At 42.5% G+C, this 16,861-nt stretch overlaps 1 protein-coding gene across 1 annotated transcript in view; it reads right to left on the bottom strand.

Annotated features, from left to right (window-relative positions):
* The window catches only part of jarid2a (jumonji and AT-rich interaction domain containing 2a), a 75,763-nt gene that overhangs the window by 47,359 nt on the left and 11,543 nt on the right, over positions 1 to 16,861 (bottom strand). The window contains exons 2-3 of the mRNA XM_072680370.1: positions 11,931 to 12,054; positions 4,258 to 4,402 (exon numbers count right to left, since the gene is read on the bottom strand). Coding sequence (XP_072536471.1) covers positions 4,258 to 4,402; positions 11,931 to 12,054 — 269 coding nt within the window. The remainder of the gene's footprint in view (positions 1 to 4,257; positions 4,403 to 11,930; positions 12,055 to 16,861) is intronic.

The following is a 16,861-nucleotide window of genomic DNA, read 5'->3' as shown; positions in this document are numbered from 1 at the left end:
AAACTACCTCCACAATATCACCAGCTCTGTACCTATATTTTGCAGCCCCCAGCAAAATTACTGCTGCAGCTGCTTGAGAATTTTATGAAATGTCATGAAATTGCAATTACAAAACTCTGCAGAGGGTTTTTAATTTGAAATGACAGATTGAAGAAGTGAAATAAAGACAATGAGAGGACAGAGAAAGGTACATTAAACTAGCTAATGTTGCGTTATACAGGTTTTAGAGTTGAAAAGAACATTCATTCGCGATGTAGCCGCACACCGGATGCACCGGGCCATTTCCAAAAATGTGAAACCATTGTTTTTTAATGAGGCGCAAACACCGATGGCACCGTGCATCGGCACATGCAGGCGCTTCATGACTCCATACATTTATTTTGTTTCTCAGTGCACCACAAAGCACCACATAGCATTTTGACAGTACTACATCACATAAAAGCCATATCGAGACCACAGAAAGCAGCCTGTCTTCTGGTACACAAACAAATGCTAAGACCAGGTTACCTCAGCTAACATTACTATGCTAACCCTGTACAGCTGGTCTCTTTCAGCTCAAAAACAGCCAGTCAGGGCCCTAAGTGGCCCAGCGGTCGCTAGTTTGAATCCCAGTCATGCTGCTAGCCATCAGCAGCCAGGGCCCTGAGACAACACAAATGGCCTTGCACTCTTCAGGGTGGGTAGACGGCACTTTCTCCCATCACTCCAGTGCAATGCTGTCCGGCACTGCTGTCCGCTGGCCGTTGCATCAGAGCCGGGAACACAGCGCTTTCCTCCGAGCACATTGGTTGTCCGGTGGCCTTGCATGGACATGATGGCCAAATGCCGATACAGTTAAATGTTAAGTTCAGATGTAAATAAAAGTCACTTGTTTGGTGTGAAATGCTTGGTGCTAGAGAAACCTACACAGTCAAATTTGTCCACAGTGGTTGTAGCTTTAAGCTTTAAGTCTCTAAAAGACTTTCTCTTAAAGCTAAGCCACAGAGAGGTATTCAATGAAATGGTTACAAAGAAGCTAACTGATGAATTAGAGAATTCTTTGGAAACAAGCTTTCGACCTGAAGCATATTTTTAAAATCCACTCATAGTAAAGAGGTCCATGCAGGTTCAAAATAGTAAAGGCAAAACAATCCATTTTTTCAGATTTACCACTATCTTGCCAGCATCAACACTACATTTAAACACCGAAAAGGCACATGTAGATTCACTGTTGGTTTTTGATATTTAAAAATGTATTTGTATTTGTAACTCCTGGTTTCTATCAGTAACGAGTAGGTATGATTCTCTACAATGAACCACTTCACACCAAACCACTCCGAATGACTTTGATTACATCTTAGCAACTGAATTACGCAATTCGGAAACTGAATTATGCAATAAAAATAACCAACAACATACATTCTGCCACATACTTCGACTTCATTTAGCCAATTCACAACTTTACACAGATGACCTTGTATTTGAAACTGTCTGTCACTCAACCTGAGAACGTCTAACAGTTTGAATTCCTTCAAAAGACTAGCTAAAGTCCACTTCCTGTCACAACCATCTGTTTTTGAATGCTACATCTCTACTACCCCCTCCCACTTCTCCTTGTCTAAACCCAAATTCTATCTAATAGTTCAACTGGGACAGTGCCTATCTACACTTTCCCCTGACTACTGTGCTTCTGTTGTGTTCTTAAACTAGATAGCAGCAAAAAACGGTCCTGCACTTGGGGCACATGGCCTTATATGAGGGGTGTAAAACATATGGCCCACAGGTGGGGTTCTAGTCCAGTCCACCAAATAAAACAAGCTTTTCAGCTCTGCTATTCTTATATGCTTGCTTGCTGCTTCCTTTTTTTTCTCCCATCTCTCTGCTCTATTTCATAGTCTTTTCCAACAGATTTACAAAGCAGATAAACAAAGATTTTGGTGACCGTCTGAGTCCAGTATCTCTCTTTATGAACCCTCCCTTGGTCACTGGTCAGGACCCCACAGGTAGTAGCAGGTAATAATGTTCAGCACTGCAGTGACACTGTCATGGTGGTGTTGTGTTAGTGTGTGTTGTGTTGATATGAGTGGATCGGACACAGCAGTGCTGCTGAAGCTTTTAAACACAGGACGTGGACAGCGTCCTGTGATCACTTAGGAAGGACTGGCACAGATGAGCTTCTGTCTTTGACTTTACATCTACAAGGTGGACAAACTAGGTAGGGGTGTCTAGCAGAGTGGACAGCGAGTGGACACAGTGTTTAAAAACTCCAGCAGCACAGCTGTGTCTGATACGCTCATACCAGCACAACACATACTACTAACACACCACCACCATGTCAGTGTCACTGCAGACCTGAAAACAATCCACCATCTAAATAATACCTGCTCTATGGTGGTCCTGTGGGGTCCTGATCATTGAAGAACAGGGTGAAAGGAGGCTAACGACCTATGCAGACAAACAGATGGACTACAGACTGTAATTAGATAAAGAACTACAAAAGTGCTCCAATATGGTAGGTGGAGCTTATAAAATGGGCAGAGTTCATTCCAAACCAGGGGTGGTCATAATATTCTCATATGGCCGTGTACTTTGAGTCTTCTATTTTTAGCTATATGATGTAATGTTTGTACATTTTTGCAAATGGAAGCTTGGATCATTTATTTGTTAGCTACATTAACTACAGTAATCTTGTAGCCGCTACATAGAGAACTGTTCTCTCTATGTTATAAATGACAGTGCAGGCTTATGGTCAGGGGAGGGCAAAGGACTAATAAACAGACTCTTGTCCACCATAAATATTATTGTACGTGGGCATACCAAGACAGAGAGGTGTGCATTTGAAAGCCTTTGCAGCTTCTTTCTGCATGGCAGCGATGTGCTCTTCTCGCAGAATTAATCATCCGGCAGCAGAGGCGCTGAGGGGGAGTCTGAGATTTCCGAGCCCAGCAAAAAGTCTCAGCACTCAGGCAATTATCCAGCCCTGCCCTGCCTAATGAGCAGCGGAGGGTTTCAGAGAGGCACGGCGGAGCTCAGCCGCAGACGGGAGAGTGAGCAGCTCTCTCCCATGAATACATAGGCCAGCCTGGGCTTCCATTAACCTTCAGCTGCAGATGAAAGCCTGTATGCAGCTCTTTGAGCTGGAGTGGCTATAATGTAAAATAGTTGAGTGTGCGATCAGTGGAATGGAATGCAGGGGACTCCTATTCAGCTCAAGGGCTGCGTGGCTCCAGCTCCATGCTGATTAGAGCTTTAATCGGGCCTGAAATTCTGAGCCGGGTTTTGAATACAAACCCATCCGTTATCCAGCAAAATTTTACTCCTAACCTACTATATAGCCCAACCCAAGTGTAGTCGAGTGTAACCCAAGTGTAAAACATCTGTCTGACTGACAAAATTTTGTCTACACCCATCTCTGGCCTGAAAAAACTCAATCAGACTCCAACCAAGTCCAACAAAATTTTGTCAGGATCTGAGCGTTTTCAGATAATAAGATCTCTTTCTAAATCCAGCAGTCGTCCAGATGTCTGATTACACTTGGACACAGAAAACAAATGTCTGATTATCAGACAAAATGTCTTTCTGTATCCAAATATAATCAGACATTTTTTTTTGTCTGAACCCAACTATAATCAGACACAATTTCTGTATCCTACTGCAATCAGACACAATTTTCTTTCTGTATCCTACTGTAATCAGACAAACCCTTTTTCTGTACCAAACTGTAATCACACAAAACTTTTTTCTGTACTTAATTGTAATCAGTTTCTTTAAAGAAAGTTTCTTTCTTACTGAACTCAACTGCAGTCCAACACAATTAGACTATCAAAGCTCTGTATAAATACAGCTGTCACCCAACAAATTTCTGCTCTGACCTAAATTTAGCCTAACATAGCTCAGTCAGAGCCTTGCTATAGTCCCCAAAACATGCTGTGCTAAACATTTAACTATAACCTGACAGGATTCTGTGTGAAGCTTAATGCAGACCGCCAAAATTCCAGCAACGCAATTGTATTCTGACCAAAGCCAGCAGTAACTTAACAGAATTCAGCTTCAACCTGGACTTACCTCAACAAAATTGCACAATCAACTAATTTAAAATCTCCACTCATTGCTCTGCTTAGATGTGGAGATTATGTGTGTGTCTTTTTATGCATATCCACTTGCTCTTGTGTCTACAGAATTGTGAGATCTCATCAGCTTTCTGCACATAATTGAAGCTGTAACGCTGACGAAAGGTGAGGAAATGGCAGTTAGCTGTCTCGGACCATAAACACTCACCTCTTTCTTACAGGCCCTTCTCCTGAGTATTCACTGTCATCGTTGCTGGTCTGAGCCGTGCGCCGAGACCTGTCTGCCTTACAGCTGCCCGCGAACAGTCCTGTTTTAGCTCCAGACCCGTTGAGATGACCATTCGCAAAGGAACCTGAGGGAGAGGAAACACGGTCTGGTTCACCATCACAAGCCCATTTAATCATGCTTGAAGAAAAAAAAAAACAACGACAGTGCACGGCTGGCACAATGTTCCTTGTTCAATTCCACACTTCTGAGAGCTCAGGTAGCATTCCACCTAATTGCTTCCCAGAGCCTTAATTAGACGTTTCAGTTTAGTAAGTAAGAAGCCAAGGCCTGAGAATGTTAAGGACTACCAGTAAAAGGCTGTGAGTGGAATTCATACTTTCAGCCACCCCTAAAGGACGCACTTTTCACGTTTATTTTTTGAGAAGCTGAGCGATACTGAATCGGCATCTGAAGTGAAAGAAGCATGAGGACTGACACGGTAGAGCATATTTTCAGGATTTTACACAAATATGACTGGGTGTATGTAAATTTTGGAGGCTTTTTGAAGGTTATAACAAAGTTACATAATATCCACAGTCTATCCACAGATAAAAAAAATATTTTATTGTTTATTGTTTAAAGGTCTAGGTCCAGAAACCTGCCTATTAGTGACCTCTGGTATAGAGTACCCGCTACAGTTCTCATTTAAATAAACAGGTTTGCATTACAACTCCCAGGGACAGGGTCTTAAAAGTCAACACAAGTGATTAACTGCCATCGGAGCAGCAGGTGACCGTATTACCCTCAACAAGGGCAGGCAACAATAACTGAAACAGCCAGATTAGCTTTTTGACACATCTGGTCATAGTTCTTTCCATGATTTCCTGCTCATTTGTTAGTTTAGGCTGACATATAATTATCATTTTCTGCAATACCCTCTAATAAATCCATGTTATGTTACTGTATGTACATGATGGGGCTTGACCTCACTTCTGTAGTTGTGGTATTGCTGAGGACACATGCCAAGTCCTTCAGGTATTATTCTAGAAGATGCAGCATTTTTAAATACAAGGCAACAGTTATATATATGTGTATATATATACACACACATTGTAGCTATTTAAGATATTTTGTATGTATTTAACTTTATTTATGATGGTTAATTAGTGGTACACCCACAAACCAAATTATTAGGCAATTATTTTGCCCTACAACACCCTACATGAAAACATTTCTCAAAATCTACACAGCTCCACAGCCATGACACGCATATGTCACAGACACACACATACATGTGGACCACTGGTCTATTAGAATAGTTTAAGAGCATCAGTGATACTCATAGCAAAGGCCACCAATACCCATGCTGCTGTGTAACAGGAACTCTGCCATTGAGTCATTCTGTACACTGAGCTCAATGGCCAGCATCTTCTAATTGGCAGGTCATGCACACACACATTCTCCTATAGTGTCCGAGTGTTTAATGAATTCATTTGCTTTGCCATGATACCTGAGAGCAAATAATGAAGCATACATGCTTGGTAGAACTGTCTATGTGTTGAGAAGAGGAAAATCATCTAGCAGACAATTGCTGGTAAAAATATATATATTTCTCGATAAAACATAAAAACAAATATATGAATAGCGGTGTCAGTCTTTGTATACTAGCACCTAAAACGGTAACCAGGTACACACACCTGTAGAAGCAGGTTAGCTTTAGCTTAGTTAGCAGCCTAACAGTCTGCTCACCACAGAACAAATTCTGGCTAACAGAAAGCCCAGACATCAAGGCATCGTCAAGGCCAGAGGAGGCTCTACACAATACAGACAGACATTCTCTGATATGTGTCAGTGATCATTACAGAACATTTGAACTATTCTTTCTGGCTACCAGTGCTAACCAAATTGTCAACAAAAGTCATGTTATCGCTGTTAAAAAAGCATGCCTGCAGTTTCTTCCTAGCAGTAATAACAGGCGTAGTTCTGACCTTGCTTTTGTTAGTCAGCTTATCACCATAGTAAATAAACACACCAATGCAATCCGAGAATGAATGACTGTTGGGAAAGTGAAACCACGAGCAATTAAGAACTCCCAGGCTTTTATCTCTTATAAGATTTCATTCAAAGCAAGCTGCCAACGTACAATATAACAGTCGTGTATAATCACTGATAAGCCTCATTCATTCCAACAGCACCCTTGCTTAGCTGTAACAATACATATCAGAGGCAAGCCCTTCTTGCCCTGTACAACTGAATCAACACTGTGCGTAGAAAAACAACAGACCAATTCTTTTACAGTGGCATTACAGTTTGGCCACCCCTGGTCAAAATATATGTGATTAACTAATGCCAATGAAAAGTGACCTGATCGTGACCTGAGTCCTCTTGCTGTACTGCTCTTTTCTGTGGTCTATCCACAGATGTGCTAAAGGAGATAGCACTTTCTATATCCCGGAGGAAATTGCAGAAGTCGTCTATTGTGGTCCATTCTGAGGTGCGTTCAGGACCACTATCCTGTTGTAAAAGCTTTATTTACAGACGGGGTGATGTGTTTTTTTCCAGAATTGGCTGGTATTTATTTGAATTCATTCTTCCCTCTACCAGTAAAATGTTCTCTGTAACACTGGCTGCAATACAAACCCAAAGCAGGATCCACCCTCATGCTCAACAGTTGGAGAGGTGTTCTTTACATGAACATTTTGCACCCTGTTTTCCAATCTTACCTTTGCTCACTGCAGTTAAAAAGCTCTATTGTAACTTCATCAGTACATCAGGCTTCAGACTTGGTGAAGATGGCTTTATTCTGCTAACTCTTCAATCACAGAGACATCTGGAACCTAGTACCAGATTGTCTGTTTTACAGTGTTTTTACAAGCTATATACAGATACATAATACGCTGTTTGTCTTTCAACATGCCGCCAGAACAGCTCACTACAAGACCCCTTAAGGTGCCATATGGCATCTGTCACTAAGACATGAGAAGCAGATCATTTAAAAGAAACCAGGCAACCTTCTTTCACTGCACCAAGGTCCAGTTTTGATGTTCTCGTGTTCATTGTAGGAGCTCCCAATGGGCACTCTGTCATTCTATAACCATCGCTGAACATATCTATGACCTTCTGTCAGTTCAACAGTTTGAGCCTTCATTGCCCTCACTCTTTCATGAGCGTTGGTGGCCAAGACCCTGATTTGTCCTCCCTTAGACCACCACAGTAGGTACTCACTACTGTTGACTGGGATCACCCTACAAGCCTCTAAGTCTCTGGTACCTTAACCTTAATTTGGTTGAAAAGTGAAAGGTGAAAAGCTGTCTTTTTCAGGTGCTTGAAGTGGCGTAAAGCAAAAGACCTCCCTCTCGTCTAGATGAAACATGACACATTGGACGGCGGTCCTTCACTGCTGCAGTGATAATGTTAAAGTCTATACGTGGGTGGAAAAAAATATCCACTTTGGGATAAAGTTGGCCCAAATCAGATAGACTAAACACAACTTTTTGAGCTAAATAAAGTCCTTGAAGGGCCAAACAGAATTAGCTAAAAAAAAAAAACGTCCATATGACATCTGGTGCTGGATTGGGCTACCACCTAACATATATTCCAGACCCTCAGGTGCACCATTGTTATAAGATAATCTTTGGTCATAATGTTTTGGCTTTTTGGTGTGCATATTTATATATACAGTAGAGAATAGAGACAGAAAAACATCATTTTCTTATACATGGTATTGAATATCTTTAAAATAACAAGAAGCCATTTAATGAAGCATAATAACAACAAATACACATGCATGCTGTGGTAGGCATGCACAGTAACTGAGCTCATAGACTGTGCGTGTTGCCCTTCACATTCTCTAGAGAGTGAATGAGCAGGCAGGCAATGCAGCATGCTACAAACGAACACACACACACACACACACACACACACACACACACACACATGCATGGGCAGGCCACTGAGTTCACCCATTAGAGTGCAAGAGAATCAGGCAGCCAGAATGTAATGCAGCCCAAGCAAATGAAACCCATACAGAGAGGGCATTATTCGGAGCATAATTTACTTCGCTAACGCATATTCAGTGCAATCATGGCGGAACAATAATAATCCTAATGGGCCACTGAGTGGCTGAGAAAATAAAGCAAAGCCGTGCGGTGCTGTGCTGTGCGGCCTCTAAGCAAGGTGTGCCGTCACGGGTGAGGTTAAATAATTCTGTGCATACATACGTAGCTGTGACACATGGTATACATTGGCTCCCAACCGTGAATCAGTTCACCTCAAGCCAATCTGCTTGAAACTTTCATGTGTGTGGTGTTAAATGATTTACATTCGTTAGTTAAAACGTCCCTTCCGCACTTCAGCACTTTCTATGCATAAAACATAAAAAAGGATATCCAGTGCACCGGCTTTCATCATTTAGGCATGTTTTCAATCACAAAGTCTCTGAAGGGCACAGCAATACAGAACGTTCCCTCTTCAAAGGCCGTCTGTCCTGCCAACTGCACCTCCTTAACCTATATGATTTATTGTGTCACTGTTCACGAGATCACACATTTCATGGAACCTCAAAAGTAGGAATTGCTTGGGAGCCAAAGAGTGCCCTTCTTTCCAGTCAGAAAAGCCATTAAGACATTTTCGAGTTCAGAAATGAGTGTGACTGGGGCTGGGCCTGTGTTTCGGTGCTTTTAGCATGCTAGCATTGGCAAACTTGCCAATCGGAAACAGCAAAATTGTTGAACTGCCATGGATGACGGTAGGAGGGTGATCTGTGTGTGGAGCAGGGCTTAGCTTGTTAGCTTAGCAGTTAGCAGGCTGGCTAATGCAAGTACCAAATACAGTAAAACACAAAAATGAACATAATGGCATATTATTATTAACTAACCACAGTACAATACTGCACCCCAAGTTTACCGCACTGTGTTTTAGTATAAAACTGCGGTGAAACTCTCAGCCGAAGAGGTAACATAGCGATTTGCATGCTGACTAACTCACCTACAATAAAATAAGGATAATAATACGGTCTCCTGACTGACTGTGTGAGCAGTCTCTCTCTTTTGTTAGTTTATTTAGAACCAGAGGAGACGAAACAGCTGTGCTGAGACACAGCTAACATTAACATTTCCTCTGTTTTGGGTCTTCAGAGCTGGTCCGCCCATACAGTGTTTAGCGCTACTGGTCACAGATGCAACTTTGAGTGTCGAAGTTCACCAAAGTTGACCCTGATGCAAAGCGAATCCCGCTGAAATGAATGCAATTTAGCTCACGACAATACACAGGCAGATGCCTAATGAAAGAAGAAAGAAGTATGAAAGTTGTGGCGTAATTCCAGGTAAAACAGGACAAGCAACCATAGAAGACTACTTTTCACCACATCTGCACCTGCACTGGAACGTGAGAATTAAATACTGGTAGTACATCCTTCCATTGTGGAAATACAGGTCTGAAAGAACATGGAACTGATCAATAACCTCTTACTGAGTAAAGGTAACAAGAGGCTAAAGTCAAGATCTCAACTCATCAAATATGTCTGAGATTACTTGGATGACGAGAAGCCAAAAAGTTCGGTCTCAGTTCTTAGACTGAAAATAACGGAATCTGTAAAGGTAAAGTGGAGGGCTCACTAAATACTGAAGCATCTGATATTATATTTAGCTGAGGCTTCTATGTAATTTTCTGTTCAGAATGTGTTTTAAAATCAGTAAGAGGAGGTAGTGGCTGACCAGTATGAGGGCTTCCTAAGCTGCACGATGGCAGATGGGTGCAGACTGTTGGTCGTGGTCCTGATAATGGAGAAGGCTCCTCTCCTATCACCGAAAGGTCAGCATCCTACTGCGATGTAGAGCACCAGTACTGCTGCCCAGCAGGACAACTGGGAATACCCGTCACTTTTATGTGCATTATTAACTTAGCCGCACTCAAAGCGCAGCTAAATTGTCACATTAGATATCATCTGGATTTGGTTAGGGTCTAATGGGATTTGTGCCAGGATTATCTATTTAAAATGTAAATAATACCACTGACCCAGAACAGTCGAAGATAACACAATATTACAATATACAGTAATATGGTTGGGTGGTATTCCTTTTTCAATACTGTTATACTGTCTCAAAATAATTTCAGTATACAATACAAAACAGGAGAGTGAAGCTGGTTAGCATTAGCTTAGTTTGCAGCATAATAGTCTGTTCAGTCAATAGACAGAAATCCTCACTTATAAATGTTCAGATGTTCAGATAATGACCTGAGCGGCATGGTACGGGGTCTGTAGCCCACTCTCTAACCTAGCCTAGACTGGTGTCGGGAGTAACAGACAGGTGAAATGAGGCCGCTTCAGCTGGGTTTGGACTCGTAGCCGACTATTTAGGCTGAAAGAAGTTAGCTAGCAGTATAAACACCACAGCACAGACCGTGTTCCAGCTAACTAAGGCTAAAATCACACACGTTTAGAGGATAAAGCCTCATACCTGAGATCACAAAGTTGAGTGACCTGTGTTTAAAGCGTGACATCACAAATCAGTAAGCACCCACAGCGCCCCCATCGTGCGGCTTTCTTAAATGCACATGGGGAATAAGCTTATTTGGCCATGTACTGGACAGACACAGAACAGACATTTGACACATCAGGCATGTAATTTTAAAACACTGCAGTATACAGTATTACCGTTATACAACCCGAGCCTATACAGTGACCTTCTGTCTATTACTACCGCTTCAATGATTCAGCAGCAGTTACTCGCCAACAGAGACACAGTTCCGCTGCTCTGTCATGATGTAAAAGAGGAATTAAAAATGCCACCACTTTTGACAGTGGATGGAGGTTACTCTCACTGTTTCCTTTGTTTATATGTTGCTATACTTCTCTAAATAGTACTCCTGCTTTTTGTATGAGAATTAGTGTCTCTAATGTCAGTAAGAAATGAGTGATATAAGTTGTTTGTGCACTGATTTCTAGCAAAAACACGCAGAATAAAATTTTGTACTTCCACTCATTAATACTTCCCCTTATCACATGTAATACTCCCGACAAGACCAGCTGTGCTCTCCCTGGCTCCGGCTGCCAATGGCAGGCAGCATGACGTGTGATTTAAACCAGTGATCCTCGGGTCACTTTGTCCGTTGGACCATCCGGAGCCTTAGCCACGCTTGCTGATAGAAGTGTAACACCTCCTTCTGCCTTCTTCTCACCTTGTGTCTTGCACTCTTATACTCCATTGGCTGTAGCTAGTCGCAGCACTTTGACACTACCAGATTTAGAGTCGCTGACAGGTTCTTGATGTTAGGTATTTGTTGGGGCTTGCAGGGCATCGGCGATCACTCAGCGAGCTTTTAGCAGTTCACACATAGTGACCAGGCCAGGGACAGAGCAAGCGGCCGAGTCAGCAACCAAGCAAACGCCAATTTGCCTCTGCTTCTCCAGAAACAGAAGCAGCAACCCGAAAATCGGGGCTAAAACTGCATAGTGTGAACATGGCATTAGTGGTCTGTGTTACTGACTGATGTTGGACAAAAGCTACTTTCAAAGTGAATTACAAGATTTATGTGTCAAATGTCGCTTTGTAATGCTGGCTCTGGATTTAGGGACTGTATTTTTTTTTTTTTTTGCATAAACAAGCTCAGCAAGTGAGACCCCCCAGCAAGAAGGCTTTCATCTAGAACTCAGTATAAAATGGAATACTCACGGTTTATGATTCCTGTGCCATTGTCAACTTTACTCTTCTGTGCTCTCTTGAACTCTTTGAGGGAGAGGTAGAGCACTCTGCGCACCACTCTCTCCTCTGACCAAGGAATCCCGTCATTATCATCCTGCAGAAAATACAGAAATCAGTTGTCAAAATTCATAGAAATTCTTGCTTTAAAAAACTAAGGGCTGCACCAAATGGATACCATACTGGGATACAGCTTACACAAAGCTGCGCCTGTAAACTGTTCTGAAATACACAATACAGAAGTATCGGGACACCTGCTCATTTATTGTTGCTTCTAAAATCAAGGGTATTGAAAAGAAGATGTTAGCCTTGATTGGTTGAGGTGATTGGTCGGGGCTATGCTGACGCAAACCTAACCCACTTTTAGGGCAGCCCATTTCACATCAATAGGGGACCAAAACTGATAAAATACAGCAGATGTTTATTAGACTTTGAGCAGATATTTGCATTCTGTACAGATGACTGACATTTAGACAGGACTAAAATCAACGTTTGCATTAATTTCCTTCAGACCAGTACTGGGATGCTAACCAGCTAACACAGGTAGTGACTGACGAAAATCTGCAAATCTGCAGCGAACACTTACTAGCCAAATTCTATGTGTTTATAGGTTTATCATTTCACTATTAACAAGCTTAGTAGCCAAGTAGCTAAACACTTGATAGTGGGCAACACCACTTCACCAAGAAGAATCAACAGAATTTGTGGGTAGGATGATTAGACAAAAAGTCTCCCTTTAAAAAAATATTTAGCTTTGTATTCATGGGTGGAAATTTAAGGCAGATCAAAAGAGTGCGCCTACTGAACCACTAAAGGTGGCACTTTTTAAATCTAAAGCAATGCACCTTTAAAATATTCAATACCCGACCCATAAAATACGCCTGGACCAGGATATGACTGGTAATTATAATTACCATCATAGAAAATGTGAACTATAGGGTAAGGCTCAATAACTGATGATATGCTGACCACACTGCGTATATACTCTGATGACACGGTATTAAGTGCTTTGTACAAAGACAGAACACATACCCCTTAAACAGCTTAGTAGTGGATACTATACAAGAGCTTTGTAGCATAAACAGAAGGAAAGCAAGGCTCGGTCTATAAATAGTACAGTTAGCCACAGTCTTCATAACCAGTGCAGCCTGGCGGCACGTGTCAGAAAGCTCTTTATTACTGTACACACTGTCTGCTACCATAACACGTCTCCTCAGTGTTATCATAATACACAATGCCCCCCCTCTGTAGGTGAGCTGATGTGCTGGAATAATACACATTCCTCACACAGTAGCTGAATGGACATCTTTTAGGGCTCGCTGGATTCCATGCCAGCTTCACCTTCTGGCTATTCTCAAACACTGTACTGTAAAATCCGACCGCCCCCATTCGCCCTCCTTTGGAAAGCGTTCAGCATAACTGTGCTCCTCCACTAAGCAGCTTTTGAATGACTGTGAATGAACTGCCAGTTGAGTGTCCACATCAATAGTGAAGCTGTTCTCAAAAAGCTCAAAACCTTAAAAAAAAATCCAAAAATATAATGGACTAAACTGCAATTCAGTTCAATAATAGTCAACCATAGTCTCTCACAGCAGCTCAACTGCACTATGGGCCAAACACAGATGAATGTTAGTTAGTGAGGAGGACTTGATCCTCAAGGCACTCAAAGACTGTTCAGCCTAGACAACGGAGACAAAAGAAACACTAGGCCATTCCTGAGCAGATGCCAATTTTTCTGTTTTATCAGTAAAAGAATCCGACATGTTAACCTACTGAACATGCTTTTAGAACTATGCAATGCTACTACCACTATTTGCACAAGTTCAGCGTGTGCATGCCCTCTGCCAAAGCTGCTCAATTTCCTTTTCCCTCAATTTATTTGGCCAGTTTCTTTCAAATGAAGTCATAACCAATTCTCATCACTAAAGGCTCACCTTTGGTAATAGCATCATCGATCCAGACAGCTGAGGGCTCTTAGAGCCTGCCACTGCAGCTTTTTGCAGCTTGAGTCACTGGGAAAAAAAGAGTGCTATCCAAGGGTGTCTTCATGACCCAGACAGGCTATCATTCACAGGGAAACTCTACAGTCTACTGTCAACTGCCTACCTCACCCAATGAAAGGCTTATCAATTCCAGTCCTGCAAGGCCTAGAGTCCAGCAAAGTCTGCTTAACATACCAGCTAAACCTTTAAATTAACTGATGGTTTAACAGCACAGGACATTTGATGCACCAGCACCAGCCAGCAAGATGAAAACTAAATGGTGCCTATTAGGGCTGCCAGTAACAACTATTTCTATATCGATTAATCTATCGATTATTTTGCAGATTAGTCGATTAATCTAACAGATTCACTGTGAATAAAGGTTTAAGTGCAAAACTGTAGCTTTAAACAAGTACGTCAGCATAATAGTCAGCAATGCAGTGGGGTATTTATACCCCTTATTAAAGCGCAGCTGACCTATGCCATTCCCTACACAAAAATGTAGTAGAGTAGATACTGTTTATTTCCAGTCAAACCCAAAGTGCATGAACACACACATACAGGCAGCACCTGTATGTAATAACCTGAAGAGATAAAGTGTTATGGGTCATCACAAAAATTTGATTCTAGCATATATATATTAGCATACACTAGCATATATTAGCATATAACATAATTATAATGCTGATATCAAATAAAATGTGATCTGAGAAACGGGGACCTTCATGTAACTTCGCCTTCACCCAGTTATTTATGCAATCCCAAAATTCCTTTACATTTAAACACTGGTCTGTTTCCTTTGTTCCTCGTTTGTACTCGTTCACGTGGGAAAGAGCAGCTTTCAGTGACCAGTCCCTCTGAATACTGATACCCCACTGCTATCTCTATATTTTGTAGCAATATGTTTGCATTTGAGCCTCACAGGACTCTGCAAGTCAGCACACACAGACCACAGAAAAGCAAATGAGAATTTCTGTAACCTTTCAGCTTGTGCCATAAAGTATAATAGCAGTCAAAACAACCTGGCAACCTTATCACACACACACATTCGCATCGCACTGCCAAAAGGCCTCATTATTGGCAACAGTAACGACAGTACAGAGAGCAGCCAGTCAACCCTGGTGTATGTGTGTTATTGTGTCGACACACTCAAGTACCAGTCTAACTGTGTAATGCAAAAGCAGTTCCTCCCAGGTTTGCGGTCAATGAATTCTATGCATTCATATAGGCGTAGTTTCACCTGCTGCTATATATAGTCCTCTCTTGAAGAAATGAAAGAAGGCATTTTAGCAGCGAGATAGCAAAGGCTCTTTTTCAGAAGAGACAAAGCAACGCAGTCTGTGCATCCCGTGGCATCCAGACGGATCTGAGCAGCGCAATCCAGAGCCCTTGCTTGGCGGTGTCCCTGTCTGTCAAAAAGCACAGAAGACACAACACTCAGGAGAGTCCCTCTGAGCCTGATTATGCCACTATAGGCTTTGGGTTTGCTTATCAAGGACACTTTGTTCTCAGCGACAGCACCCTCCACGCGTTCACCTAGCAGCGAAGACAGATTGTTGCAGACCGAGCCAAGAAAGCGCAGCTCCACCCCATAACAATCCCCCTCTGCACCATGACAACAGAAGAGTGCCAGCCCGGCTGCCTCTAAAACAGCACGTGTCCCTCGCTCTCTTACCAGCCCCCTGCATTCTCTAGTCCCCATCCTACCTCTAATACAGACGTGAAACAGATCTCACACAGAGAGGGCCAACATCACAGTGATGCTGAATGTATGGGCACTATATGGCCCTATAAATAGTACTGGATGTAGTAACCCTGCGTTTCCACTACGCAGGCCTCTTTCCCACTGCACGGAGAAATGGTTGCGCCGTCCAGTCCCGTGCCAGTGCGGACCCGTTAGACCCGTATCTTTTTCCATTTGCTAAATCAAGGCCAAGAAGTGCACGGCATCTCGTAATAATTTGTTTTGCACAATAATTTGTCTCAAACTACGTCAAAACTCCATGGGGTTTGACGGGGGTGTGTGGCGGCTTTGGCATGCTAACAGATAGCTATAGCTGTGGCCCTGAGGATATACAGTCACATAACCATGAACATAGTCCAGCACATCTGTTACACATCAACTTTAAATACAGAAACCCTGCAATTCGCTTTTAACTGTTTGCCTTGCAAAGGTAATACTAGCACCGCTAGCCAGGCGGTGCCAACAGGGGTAGCAATGTTGGACAGCTGTAGCCGCTGTGCAAAGGCCGCAGTAGTGATGTTGAACAGGGAACAAATTCGACGCAGGTATGATAACCTTTATTATGCTACAGTGCACTATTCAAGTGTATTTGTCGTCACACTAATGACGCAAACTTGAAGAGTGCTAAAATTCCTGTGCTTATTAGATACAGTCGCTGCCATTTTCTGTACTGGAGCCACTGGATAAGCCATTAAGCCCTCCCACTAAACGGTTCTGTGGCCCCAGTGGTTAGCCCTGCAGTGGAAAAGCGACAATCAGGAGCAGTGGCCCTGCTTTTCCTCCATGTAGCGCCTGTCTGCGTCTAGACATCTGCTCTCCTCACCTGTCTCAGCAGTTTCTAGCGATTTTGTACACACTGTGGTAGTCATATTTAATGTTAATTTAGTTTTGTTTTGAGTTTTGTTCCATACCTCTTGGCTCATCTGTTACGAGTTTTCATTTCATTGCTGCCGCTGATGAGCTCAAGGGACAGTGGGCAATTCACATTTGTAGAGATTGACTATTGACATATCACCAGGCATTTTCTCCCTGAAGATCGCATCGTAACACCAGGCGAACAATATCTAAGAAAGGGGATTTAGCCAGTGTGCTGGCTAGCCGACGTGTGAGCACACTGTCTACCTGCACAAGTCAGACAGACGAGGATGCAGAATTAAAGATGCTGCTAAGGGAATGAA

Source organism: Salminus brasiliensis, chromosome 5 (genome assembly GCF_030463535.1).
Source record: "Salminus brasiliensis chromosome 5, fSalBra1.hap2, whole genome shotgun sequence".
Classification (NCBI taxonomy): domain Eukaryota; kingdom Metazoa; phylum Chordata; class Actinopteri; order Characiformes; family Bryconidae; genus Salminus; species Salminus brasiliensis.
This window is presented reverse-complemented; position numbering and strand designations above follow the sequence as displayed.